Source organism: Apis florea, unplaced genomic scaffold, assembly GCF_048593485.1.
Source record: "Apis florea isolate Af1SG1 unplaced genomic scaffold, ASM4859348v1 contig_3496_pilon, whole genome shotgun sequence".
Taxonomy (NCBI): domain Eukaryota; kingdom Metazoa; phylum Arthropoda; class Insecta; order Hymenoptera; family Apidae; genus Apis; species Apis florea.
Window position 1 is genome coordinate 7,077,401 of NW_028256773.1, and position 12,720 is coordinate 7,090,120.

General features: G+C 28.3%; 2 protein-coding genes and 1 long non-coding RNA gene across 3 annotated transcripts; 1 reads left to right on the forward strand and 2 right to left on the reverse strand.

Annotated features, from left to right (window-relative positions):
* Window positions 1–2,096: 2,096 nt before the first annotated feature.
* LOC100867427 (uncharacterized) lies at window positions 2,097–5,052 on the reverse strand. The gene is made up of 3 exons (XM_003690524.4): window positions 3,742–5,052; window positions 3,292–3,515; window positions 2,097–3,192 (listed from the first exon to the last, which is right to left on the reverse strand). Exons 1-3 carry the CDS (start codon window positions 4,837–4,839, stop codon window positions 2,391–2,393), a joined length of 2,124 nt encoding a protein of 707 aa, XP_003690572.1. The 5' UTR covers window positions 4,840–5,052; the 3' UTR covers window positions 2,097–2,390.
* Window positions 5,053–5,675: 623 nt separating this feature from the next.
* Window positions 5,676–7,418, forward strand: LOC147656839 (uncharacterized). Its single transcript, XR_015293573.1, has 2 exons — window positions 5,676–6,022; window positions 6,635–7,418. It is a non-coding gene; the product is annotated as an uncharacterized LOC147656839 (long non-coding RNA).
* ncm (pre-mRNA-splicing factor nucampholin) lies at window positions 7,154–10,319 on the reverse strand. The gene is made up of 2 exons (XM_086913023.1): window positions 10,078–10,319; window positions 7,154–9,975 (listed from the first exon to the last, which is right to left on the reverse strand). Exon 2 carries the CDS (start codon window positions 9,966–9,968, stop codon window positions 7,746–7,748), a length of 2,223 nt encoding a protein of 740 aa, XP_086769149.1. The 5' UTR covers window positions 9,969–9,975; window positions 10,078–10,319; the 3' UTR covers window positions 7,154–7,745.
* Window positions 10,320–12,720: the final 2,401 nt, after the last annotated feature.

Sequence of the window (12,720 nt, forward strand, 5' to 3'; positions counted from 1 at the left end):
TAAAATACATCACCCACACACACACAATTCAAAATTAAAATAATCTTTAGTCATGGCAGTTACATGATCTTATCGAAACTTTATACGCAGATCTCAAATATATGCAAAAAAACTAAGTTGTATGCAATTTATACGTGTACTATTTACCACATATTCTAGATACCCATAATAAATTGAGTATATGAAAATCATAAATTATTACATTGTTCACCTTAGGTGGGATGCTTATATTATTACAACAATACGATGTAACATACATGTCATATATATTGACCAAGTATTATATGGAGTATAATAATGAATATATTTATCCTACATAATCAATTATATTATACACCTTTATCAATTTTTTCTCTAACAGATTGCTTTGAAAATTTATGATTTATTTGTATTTGTATTTAAAAAGCGAGCGATATGAATAATAAAATTGAAAATGGAAATATTTTACGCCTTGTGCTTTATGATACAAGAATTACTGGCACTCTTATTATGTTAGAAAAATGTATGTGATACGAGATCTTAGAAACAGTCTCGAAATATGTGTATACGTATATTTTAAATACACAACTGTATAATTAATATTTTCTTGCTACGTTATATGTAAATATGTTTAAGATTTATATTATATTGTTCTAATATATACTTGATACAAAAAGCTTTTAAAGCTTATAAAACAACCTTTCTATATTTAATTTTTTTAAATATTTTATATGTTCGAAATATTTAACTATAAATTTAAAAAAACAAATTTATATTTTATATACGATACGAATAATTATATCTTGAATCTTTTAAATTTCGATTCAAATTTGAGAAATTTATATTCAAATTATGCAAATGTTAAATTTTGAATTATGTGAAACAAATAAGACAATGAAAAAAATTTAAGAAAATAAAGGAATATACAAATGTTTAAGAAAAAATTAATAAGATTAAAAAATATATGTTAAAAACATATATAAATATATATATTTTTTATATCTTTATATTTCATACTCATCTTCTTTCATGCTTAGATGTCTAATATATATCTAGGTATATCTCTAAATCAGTATTGGTTTTTTTAAGGATATTTGGAAAAAAAGTGTTGCTTCTATCATTGCATATACATGCCACTACAATGAGCAGAAATGAAAATAACATTTAATAAAAATCACTTGTGCTTATAATTTCATTTTAGAGACAGAATTTTCTATAAATATTATAATTATATTATCTTCATACAAATTAATTTTTGATCATGTAAAAATATTTTTAATAAATCACATTTAATTTTCCAAAACCCATAGGGTCAAAATTTTTAAATTTTATATATATAACTAAAATGATATGTAGATACAATGTCACAAATAAATATTTATACCAAAAAAAAAAAATATATATATATATAGAAAAAAAAAATAGAAAAAAAAAGTGAACATAATCACATAATATATTTTTTTTTATAATAATATTCATTTTCATATTTTTTATCCAACAATTTATAATGTAATGAATCTATGTTTAAGAATTTAGAATTAATTTTTTATTATGACAACGAAAAATATTTAACGTATAAAAAAATTAATAATCTTCCATATAAATTAAATTTCAATGATTTATTATAATATCACTTAAATATAATTTAATGATTTTGAAATATATAAATAATGAACGTATTTTATTTTTAATCACTCAAATTAAGTTTATTAGCGAAAAATAAAATTTCATTATTTAACGCTATAAGATCATAACTAAAATATAATTGAGATTTCTGATATTATGGTGTAATATGAACTGCTGAAATACACCTAGATTTCTGTTTAGAACATTCCTAATATAATAATATAGCACCTAAAGATTTTTTGTACTTTAGCAATATTTTGCATGATAATATTATCAATATAAACATACATCTATGATACTTGGATCATATTTACATTATGCAATCATAACTATAAAAAAAAGTAAATGGAAAGCAATCTAATCTCTTATTTTCTGATCGCTGTTTAATTTAGCAATTAAACAAATGATCATAAAAATCTGTGATGTGTGCATATTTAATATGCACAAAAACTTATTTAAAAACCATTAAGTATAGTTATTAAATGGCATGATAAATTTTAATTAACTTATGTTATTTTTCTATATATTACAATATCTACATTCGATTTTAATTAAAATCGTCATAATCGAAATATGGTTACAATAAAAATTCAAATTAATGATTACAACGTTAAAGGCTTTCTATTTATCACATAACCTAAACAGTTTTTATTTATTTAGAATTTATCATTATCATTATAGCTATTACTAAATTTAATGCATGCTTATCTGATAAAAGATGAGCATTGCAAAAAATTGCTGAGCAGTTTTGTATTAAATAATTTAAAAAACTCTAATCACTAATTTTATTCTTTACTAACAGCTAGAACAACAGGTTCAGACTCTTTATTATTTGATGGCAATATAGCTTCTGTTTCTTCACTACCTTCTGTGCTATCTGCTGCACTTGCTGCATTCACTGGTTCCTCTTTTTTATCACCATCATTAGATGATTGTATTTGTTGCATTTGCAATTGATTACGTAATCGTAATATTTCGCGTGCGTCTGAACGTCGATGGCGTCGTAATTGTGCATTTTCCGAAACTATACGCCGTGCTAACTCCAGAACATCTTGTGGTACTTCCAAGGCTAACAATCTTTCTTCTAAATCTATTGCTGCTGTTCCTTCAGAATCAGAATCACTTTCTAGCGAAGAAGTTCCAATTTCAGCCAAAGGTGGTTCTATATTTATTGTAGAAGATGTTACAGCAGCACTACTTTCTTCTTCTTCACCAATTTCTTGTTTAGGTTTGTGAGGCAGTTCTTTTTGATTATTTCCAGAGTCATAAGAAGGGAATGCAGAATATACGCCAATAGACCCAGAACTAGGAGATGTTTTCTCAGATTTGATATTATCTGATAAAATTTCTTTCTTCTCATTAGAACTTGATGAATGTTGATTATAACGTTTATGTTCATGATGATGTCGCCGCTGATGAGCAGATGGTGGAAGTACTACAGGCACAGATGGTGCAGGTATAGGTGCTAAGGCTACATTTGGTTGAAAATGTGGTTCAAAACGTTTACATTCAGAGAGAGGAACCACATGTTCTGGATGTTGTAGTACAGGTGGACCACGACTAAGATATGCAGGCACTAATGATGAACTGTTTACAAAAAATAATAGACATATATAAAATGTCAATATATAAAGAAAAATTTTGTTTATAAATCTAAATATATTTATTTAATAATTATTTACTTACTTATCTTTATGCTTGCAAGTATTTGTGGTATTCCATGGTCTAAAAGCTGATGCTCCTCTAGCTGCTAATTCAAAGACTGCCCATGACATTTGTAGATATGGATCAGTTGCATTGGCTACTTGTGATACAGGATGATATATGCCTAAGCCATTTCCATTATAAATTGCAGGACAATCTTCTCTTCCTATATCTTTCTTAATTCGTTTCAATTTTTCTGAATCATGCTGCAATCAGAAAAAAGTTCTTTATTTGCTTTTGTTTTATTTTCAATACATAAATATTATAATAATAATATTAGAGAATTATACATGATATTAGTTTATGTTTAATATATAAAATTTTTATTTTTTTCAATTATATTATTTGTAAATTTCTAATTATTTATAAATAATCCATAAAAAATATAGAAAATTTTTTTAATAATTTCATATGAAAATAATATGAAAATACCTCTGATTTTCGCTTGGAACTCAATCTAAGATGTTTTTCTTTCAATTCTCGAAATAAAGTAAGTGATTTATTATAGTGTTCTTGATCTCGTGAAAGTAATAGATATGATCGCCAGTTTGCAGAATCAAAGCCCCAATGACAGGTACGATTTTCAAGAGATCTGTGAGCATGTCTAACGAAACGTTGAGGTGAGAATTGACAGCCACATTCAATGCATTCTATGCATACCGAATCATCAGATTCAAATAAACTTGGATCAAAAATGCCTTTACATTTTCCAAAACACTCATGATACACTTTAAATTTGACAATAGATTCTTCATCATTATCATTTTTAGTGCACACTTTCTTTTCAATATTATCTTGAGTTTGACCAATTTGAGAGGGATCACATGATTCTGTCCGTAAAAGTAAAGCACTGACAAGTCTTTCAGCATCTGTTTGAGTGATAAGGCCACAGGAAGGAGCATTACGCGGCAGAATTCCTGAATGCTTAAGTTCTTCTAACTGATCTCGTGTACATCGTGAGCAATAAATTTGTAATTCATCGCAAACTTGATTAATTTGATGAAGAGAAAATTCTTGCAAGACCGTATTTAATATTTGTGGTAAACATAACCTCCTTTCGCCTCCTACAACAAAACATGATATTCTTTCGCCCTCTAAAATTGTCTCACATCTTTCAGAACAACTTTGGTCAGGTGCTGTTAAGATAGGTATTTGAAATTCTAATTCTCTCTTTTCGCAAATGTTTTTCGATCGTTCCAATTGTGGATCTTCATCTGAATCTTCCAGCGGTTGATCCGTTCTGCGTATTTTACAAGGCCTGATGGGTGTTATAGATGAATTATTATCCTTTTCAGGATCTTTTATTGAAATCTGCTCTGATACTGAATCAATGGCACAATTACTCGACCGGTTTGAAGGAGAGTAACAAGGTGTTTGTTCTTGTAATAGACTTTTGCAGTCCATACCAAGCAGGGCCGAACTCGGACCCTGTAAACTTTTCACAGCTGATAATTGATATGTCTTTAAGACGGTTTTCAATTGTGGACTATACGATTGATTGTTCGTATTGCCGGGTAATAATGTCTCCATTATTTTTATGGTATATGAAAAGAGTCAAGAGAATAAAACAGATTCTATCGTTGTATGAAATTTTCGAGACAACTTGTGACATACTACGCTATTTTATACAATTCATAATACAGATGTATTTACACCCACAATATAAGAAACTTACATGCGTTCACTTTGCCACACTTAATTCGAAGTATTGTTCATTTAGCGCATATTTCTGATTATAAGAGAAAAATAGCACTAAGTAAAGAAAAATATAAAGTGTTCATTTTAGCCAATGCGTTCTCTTTCAGCACGCAAATCGAGAACAAGCTTAACCCGTTCATATGTCTTTTTCTATGTCTACTCCCCTTGCTGTAATATTATATTCTACTCAACGATCTGACTATTATCCGCAATCTATTGTCCATTGCAACGTTGCTTCCATGTACATGATAATTCGTTCTTAAACGAGTTTATGCCACTTTAAATGAGTTTATATAATTAAAATGTATTATTCTTGTTCAATTTTCCATTTATCACACTTTATTCGCTTTCTTAAAAATTCTTTACAAACACTTTGAACGAAACACGATTATTCGCGATTGCTTTTTCTTTCTCTAGCATTTGCTGATTTCATTTGCATATTTTTTCATCTTTCATGTTATTTTAATACGAGTTATATATTTCCTCAAATAATGCATATTCATTGTTTCGTGAATTTGGTTATCACTATTGTTCGTTTTTATCCTCACTGTCTTTGATATTATCGTTTCTATCGTCGCTACAATCGCTATCACGATCGCTACCGCGACCGCCATTCGACCGCCACCGCCACAGCTATTTCTACCACCACTGTCGCTGCCGCCGCCGTCACAGTCACCGCCACCGTCGTCGCCACTGTCACTACACTGTCGTCGTTACCGTCGTTCACTATGACGATCACCAATAATAAATCAATAACTATGTTATTAATGCTATTTGTTACAGTAATAAAATTGATAATACGTTCGATTGATGAATATTATCATCATGATGAGTGACACTGTTAGACAATGGATCGACTCAGTATACCACGACCGTGTAATATTGATCGCACACGGAGTAAGAAATGAAGAACCACTCAAAAAGATATTATTTTTCATGGCATTATACGGTGTCAATTGCAAACAACGTTGAACCAATGTTAATTATATGCACTGCAATCATTCGTTGACGATACGTTAGTTCAATTCAATGTTAATGTTTATACTCGCACTTCTCATGACAAGACGTTCTCGTCGATTGCATGCGTGTATTCTCTATCCCTCCCTCACTCCCGCTCTCCTTCCCACCCTCCTACAGTATGTCTTTTTTTGTGGTACAAATGGTACACTCCACCTTGCTTCTCTTTTTTTTTTTACACACCTATACACGTACACTATAACTGTACGCGTATGTAAACACAAGAAGATAGTATAAGACTCTTAAAGGAGTATACACGTATCATTGTATACTTTTATAACCATACAGAGCATTGTACTCTTAATTACATACAATTTTATATATGTATGCTTGTGTATATAATTGTCTTGAGCACTCATATTTTTGCTTAAACTACGTATAATTATCATAAACTTTACACGAATTCTGATACTCTTTCACAAGTATCATGTCGTCAAGCGAAGTTCACTTATATTCCTTACTAACACCGCTTCTTCCACCAAGCCAGCATAACGCTCGGCCTCCTACCGTGCTGTGTGCCTACCACGTTAGCAGTTTCGTATCTATCGTACTTTCCTATCTATCAAACCAGTGTGTGATATATACATGTATATATGTATGCACGTTACAGATCAGCTCGGTTAATCGCGTTCGCTTCCAAAGGATGTGAAATGGTTCTGTCTGCGTATCTATGGGTTGTGGCATAGTATCGGTTGATCGGACGACAGCCGTGATGGCGGGGTGGCGACGGCTAAGTATTTAATCACGTGATCCCCCCCGTCAAAATAGCCTACATGTTACTACACCCACATGGACAGAAGTGCTTTTATTCCGCGTTCATTGTCAGGGCAAACTTAACACGTGTTGTATATATACATTACGATTTCATTATGTCAATAATAGTTTATTTTTTGTGTAGAAAATAAAAGTTTCTTTATAATTTTTTTAATAATACAAATTTAATAATTTTACATACATTACGTTATTAAAATAACGTAATAACATTTAGTTATTTAAATAAAATAAAATTATATTTTATATAAAATATATATTGGCATAAATATTATTTTTTGTTAATATATGAAGAAATTCTTGAAATAATTATTTTAAGAAACGAAGTATAGTTATAGAAAATAACTTCTAGAAATCATTATATGAAAATTTACTAATAATTGTTTATTTTAAAATAGATATTAATATTTATTTGACCTTAAATTAACAATGTTAAAAATAATTTTTTTATTTATAATTTCAATAAATTTTATTTATTTATGTTTAAGATCATTTATATAACATAAACAATTTTTTATTTATAAGTTTCTCATATATTTAAGTATTATAAAAAGTAGACTTACAATATAATAAAATTGTATATCAAAATAGCAAATTAAATATACTTATAATAGATTTTTATACACACTTATTTTTAATATTCAAAATACTAATTTTTCTAAAATAAATTATATAATATAGATGAAAAAATATATATACATAAATTTATATATATATGTATGTATTTTTTAAATTAGATTCTAATATTTTTAAGAATTTTATTTCATTTTTATGATTATATTTTTTTCTTACTTTTTATTTATATATAAATCTTTCTAATCTCTATATTCTTTATATTAACACTGTTTTTTCAGATATAAACCACATAATGCACGTTAGTTTCTAGCATGTCATTCAGAATAATAACATGAATCTATGAAAGATAATAACAATTATTGTTCATGTAAATTCTATTTGAGTTTTTTTACTTTTTTAGATTTTTCTTTTTTCTTATATTTTTTTTTATTTTCTTTTATCATTTTTTTCTTTTTTCGTTCTTTATTCAACTTTTTCTTTTCTTTTTTTAATTTCTCATCTGAAGATAACTCATCAGAATCATCAGAATCAGAACTACTTGAAGAGGATGAAGATGATGTTATACTTGAACTAGAAGAAGAAGAATCTTGTGAAGAATGTGAAGCACTTTCACTTTTATGTTCTAATGTAGGTATTATAACAGGTTTTGGATGAGATTTTAAATGCTCTCTTAAGTCATCAGTAAGACCACCCAAACCAATAGATGTGAAAAAATTTATCGCAAAACGAGTATTTTTAGGATCATCTCTAGGAAATAATCCTTCAAATGCATGTTGTAGTGTAATATCTTTTACTCGTTGATTAAGTTTAGATAATCCCATGTATTCAGAAAGTTCTTGAAATAAAATTTTAATAAATATTCTGTTAGAACTCGTTGTATCTTCTTCAGTTAATTTTATACAAGATAATACTTCCCATGATATAGAGTCAGTAAATAATAAATGAGCAAAAAATTTTGACACATTTCGTAATTTATTTGTATCTAATCTATGTATTGTATGATATGAATCTTGAAAAATTTGCTCAAATGGTGTAACATATATCTTATTAATTGCACAAAAACGACCAGCTAACAGTCCAAAAAATTTTTCATATGTTCTCATTTCTGCACAACAATCTAAAAACATATGACAAAGTTCAGTTTCCTGACCAGGTTTTAATTGCATTTTCATTAATTTATGTGCACATTCTTCAAAATCAAGTGAGGAATGTATAGTTAAATATATTGTACGTCTTAAAGCTGTTAAATTTGTTTCAGTGTTATCTACAATTACACCTTCTTTCCCTTCTGTTACAGCAGTACTACTATCTTCATCAGAACTTTCTTCTTCATCATCTTCTTCTTCATTTTCTGAATCACTAATATCTGAACCTAATATCTCTTTACTCAATTGCTTGTATTTATCTTCATTATTTATATATTCTCCATCAAATTTAAAAACATTCAATATATCTTGAGAATCTGTTGCTTCATCTAATGTTATTAAATGAGTAAATTGATTTTCTTCTTCCACAAGATCAAGTTCTTCTGGAACAGCTTCATGATCTTTAAATCCATCTTTCCTCACTTGAAACATTACTTCAATCATGTATTGAACTCGTTTGTCTAATTGTCCTTCATGTAATATATTTCGTAACATTTCAAATATAGCTTCAATACCTTTTCTTGAAACTTCTGTCAATTTCATTCCACATTCTTTTAAAAATGCAATTGCAACTTCTACAGAATCATCTGTTGGTGTTTCCACTAACAAAGTTAAAATTTCTAATGCTACAATCTCATGAGCTACTCTTTGATTTACTAAGTGTGCTATAAATGTTCCAGAAGATATGCAAAGAGGTTTATCATTTCTTCTAAAACCACGTTTAAATTGTATTATAAGACGTTTCAATATTAATTCTCCAATATTTGGAAATTTAGAATTAATAATTGCTGTGAGAGCTGCATAAACAGATGTAAATGTAGGTGATGCTGCTTGTGCTTGTATGATAGATCTAGCAAGTAATCCTCTACCTCTAACAATATTTTCTTTTAAAAGTTCTCGAGTTATAAGTCCAATATTACTGACATTAACTTTATTAATATAACCATGTATAGATTTTTTAAGAGCTTCCCATGCAATACGCTGATATGCAGCTCCTGATTTATCAGTTATTTCTGCCTGCATTAAACGTAATTTTGCAGGTGGTATATATGCACCACCTGTTCTTGATGTTAATAATTCAACAGTTCTATTTTGTCTTTCAATCGCTGCATCAGAAGCATTTGTTTCTTTTTTATTTTCCATTTCTTTATTTGTAATTTTACTTTCTTCTGTCTTTTTTCTATTTTCCTTTTCGTAATCTCTTGTTTTCTTTAATTTATGTCTATCATGTGATTGTATTTCTTTATTGGATTCATCAAAATCATGATGTCTCTTATAAGAAAGATCCTTTTTATTACTTCTATCGTCATAATAATAACGATCACGATTGCGATCTCGATCTCGGCTTCGATCACGATTGCGTTCATTATTTCGATCTCGATTATAATCTTCTCTAGAATGTCTATGATTTTCATAATTATCTTTATCTCGAGTAGAACGCGATCTCTTCATTTTGTAACTGAAATTTGGAAATAATAACAATAAGACATTTTTAGAAAAATTAGAATAATTTTTTAATTTTTTTACAATTTAATATATTTCATGAATAAAATATACTTACTTTACTTAATGATCTTATTGATCTTAATGTTTTTAGGTTATAATTCAAGCTACTATATAAAAATAACCTCACAAATTTTCTCACATCAAACACTCTTTCGTTTTCGACTAAATGTAATGTTATTCTATAATTGTGTTGTCAGTTTTGTCAAAGAAATTCCCTATCATAGGAAAGATGGCGTTACAATATACGATAAAATTTATTGCGACATCTATATTCCATAAATTGTGCCATTAAAAAGTAAAATTCTAAAAAGAAAATACAAAAAAAAAAAAAAATGGAAGATGACAGTATTCTTTACATATGAAAGAAAATCTCATTTTCTCATTTTCAAGAAAATGATTCTTTTTGTACTTCGTCGCCGCAAGAAAGATAATATAATATAATATACACATAAATGCAACAATTGTTTAATAAATTTATTATTATTAGAATGCCATAAATTAAACATAAATATAAATAAGAAAAAAAATAATAGGAGAAGGATAAAGATAGAATAAGAATTGATTAGCCAGCGCTATCTTTTAAATACTAGATATATTTTTGAAAATAGGATAAGATAAAATAAGAATTGAAAATCAGCGCTATCTCTTGAGTGCTCTACTTTATTCTAGCTTTGAAAAGATATTAATAGTTTTCAAAAGATGGCGTTAACGGTAAATTTATATTCCATCTTCTCTTATTTGTTCCTTTCTATATTCCTATTTCATTTGCGACATTCTAAAGATTTAATATATCTGATTAATTTTATTTTCTTCGATTAATTCAAACAATGTATATATATATATATATATATATATATATATGTGTATATTATAGAATATATATATATATATATAGGATTATTAGTAAATTGGATACAATTATATAAATTGGAATCTAAAATTTATAAATCTTTAAGTTTTGCTCATTTATGTAAGTTTTGAAACTTGAAATTGAAACTTTTCTTAATAATAATTTAAAATATCGTTAAAAGTACAATTATTCTAGATTTTAATTTAATTTTTCAAAAAATCATATATATATATATTTTTATTTTTATTTGAGATTGAACTTTATAGTTACTTTACTTAACATTTTATCATTAAAAAAATTTGAAAATCTAATTAAATCATTATTGTCATTATATATTCGCCACAGATTTACACTTCAAATGATAATTTTGCAATTTAATGATTTTTTCTTTTTAATGAATTTATTAATTTAATCACACGAACATTTATCAAATACTAAATAGAAACACTATTTTTTAAATAGAAAGTTAAATCAAAACCGGAATTAGAAAAATGTATGAAACAAAAGTTATTATACTGAGATTTAGGAAAAGAAAAAAAAAAAGAACGTTTCGTCCTGGGCCTGTCACATAGGACTCATCAGTAAGGCTTGCTTGACAGGCCCCTTGCCTTAGACGTCGGAATAATGGAGGGAGTAGAGGGATTAACAGACATATTTTACATTAAGTTATATTCCAAGTCCGCCTGATGGCGAGTACAGTAAGTAGAGGAGGAGTTGCCATCTTTAGTTCCTTTCTCTCTCTCTCTCGCGAGGCATTCAAGAGAGATTGTTACTTCTCGCTGATGATGATAGACATAGTAAGAAAGAGGCCATCAAATTGCCTAATTACTGTAGACGCGTAGTAAAGAGCCATAGTAGAATGATGCGACGAATATTTCATATATTATCAGAAGGCACGAAACATGCCCGACTTGTAGCGATAATCATTTTTATTAGATATCTTGTAGATAAAGATGATACGCGATTCTACAGTTTGCGGCAAGCAAAGCAGTCGTACTTCGAACTGTCCTAGCCTGGTCCGTCCTTCTATCTCGTCCGGTTCAATTTTCTTATTTCATATGATGGTTTGTTAGTAGTGACACACTCGTGTCGGCGGGTTGTGTTAGTTAGATCCGTGACCATCCTAGGAGAGGAATTACGAATTCCTGCGAATATGGCCGTCTATGTCCATTTCACCGTTGATGATGATGTTCTTCCTTCTCTTGTATTCTTGTACGTACCCCAGTTGTAACTTGAAAGAAGAAGGAGCGATGATAGATACAAGGGAAAAGGGAAGAGGAGCGAAGGAAAGCGTTTCGTCCTGGGGCCTGCCATAGGACTCATCAGTAAGGCTTACTAACAGGCCCCTGCCTTAGACGCTGGGATGTCTAAAATAGGTTTTCCAAATCTATTTATAGAAACGAAGTAGGTAACCGAGCACTAGCGAGAAAACGTTTCTGTATTTATCCCTCTAGCGGTAAGGGCAAGAAGGGCCGTCATAGGTCCGTCCAAGTATAGTTTATTCTAATTTTGTAAAAAAAAAAAAAAAAAAAAAAAAAACGAAAAACTCGACAATAAGAGAAATGCAATTTTACAAGTAAATTGTATAAATTATAAATCACAATGTAGATTAAATAAATTTTTTTTCATTTATATTTCCATTGATTTTTACAAATCTTTATAAATATAAATAAATATTATAACAGCTTAAATTAAATAAAATAAATAACTATTAGATTAGAAAATAATTTTCGTTATCAAATCATGAATAACAAAAAAGAATTTTATTCCCTACGTTTTCGTTCTTCTTTTTGATTAATAATTCTATAATTTAATATATTTTATCAATGGATGAACAATAGATAATAA

Bases quoted from the DNA above. Each gene is read 5' to 3' on its own strand.
- LOC100867427 (XM_003690524.4), bottom strand. From the start codon at position 4,839: ATGGAGACATTATTACCCGGCAATACGAACAATCAATCGTATAGTCCA. The intron at 3,516-3,741 runs GTATTTTCATAT...TTCTGATTGCAG, and splicing joins GTTCCAAGCGAAAATCAGAG to CATGATTCAGAAAAATTGAA. The intron at 3,193-3,291 runs GTAAGTAAATAA...TTTTGTAAACAG, and splicing joins ACTTGCAAGCATAAAGATAA to TTCATCATTAGTGCCTGCAT.
- ncm (XM_086913023.1), bottom strand. From the start codon at position 9,968: ATGAAGAGATCGCGTTCTACTCGAGATAAAGATAATTATGAAAATCAT.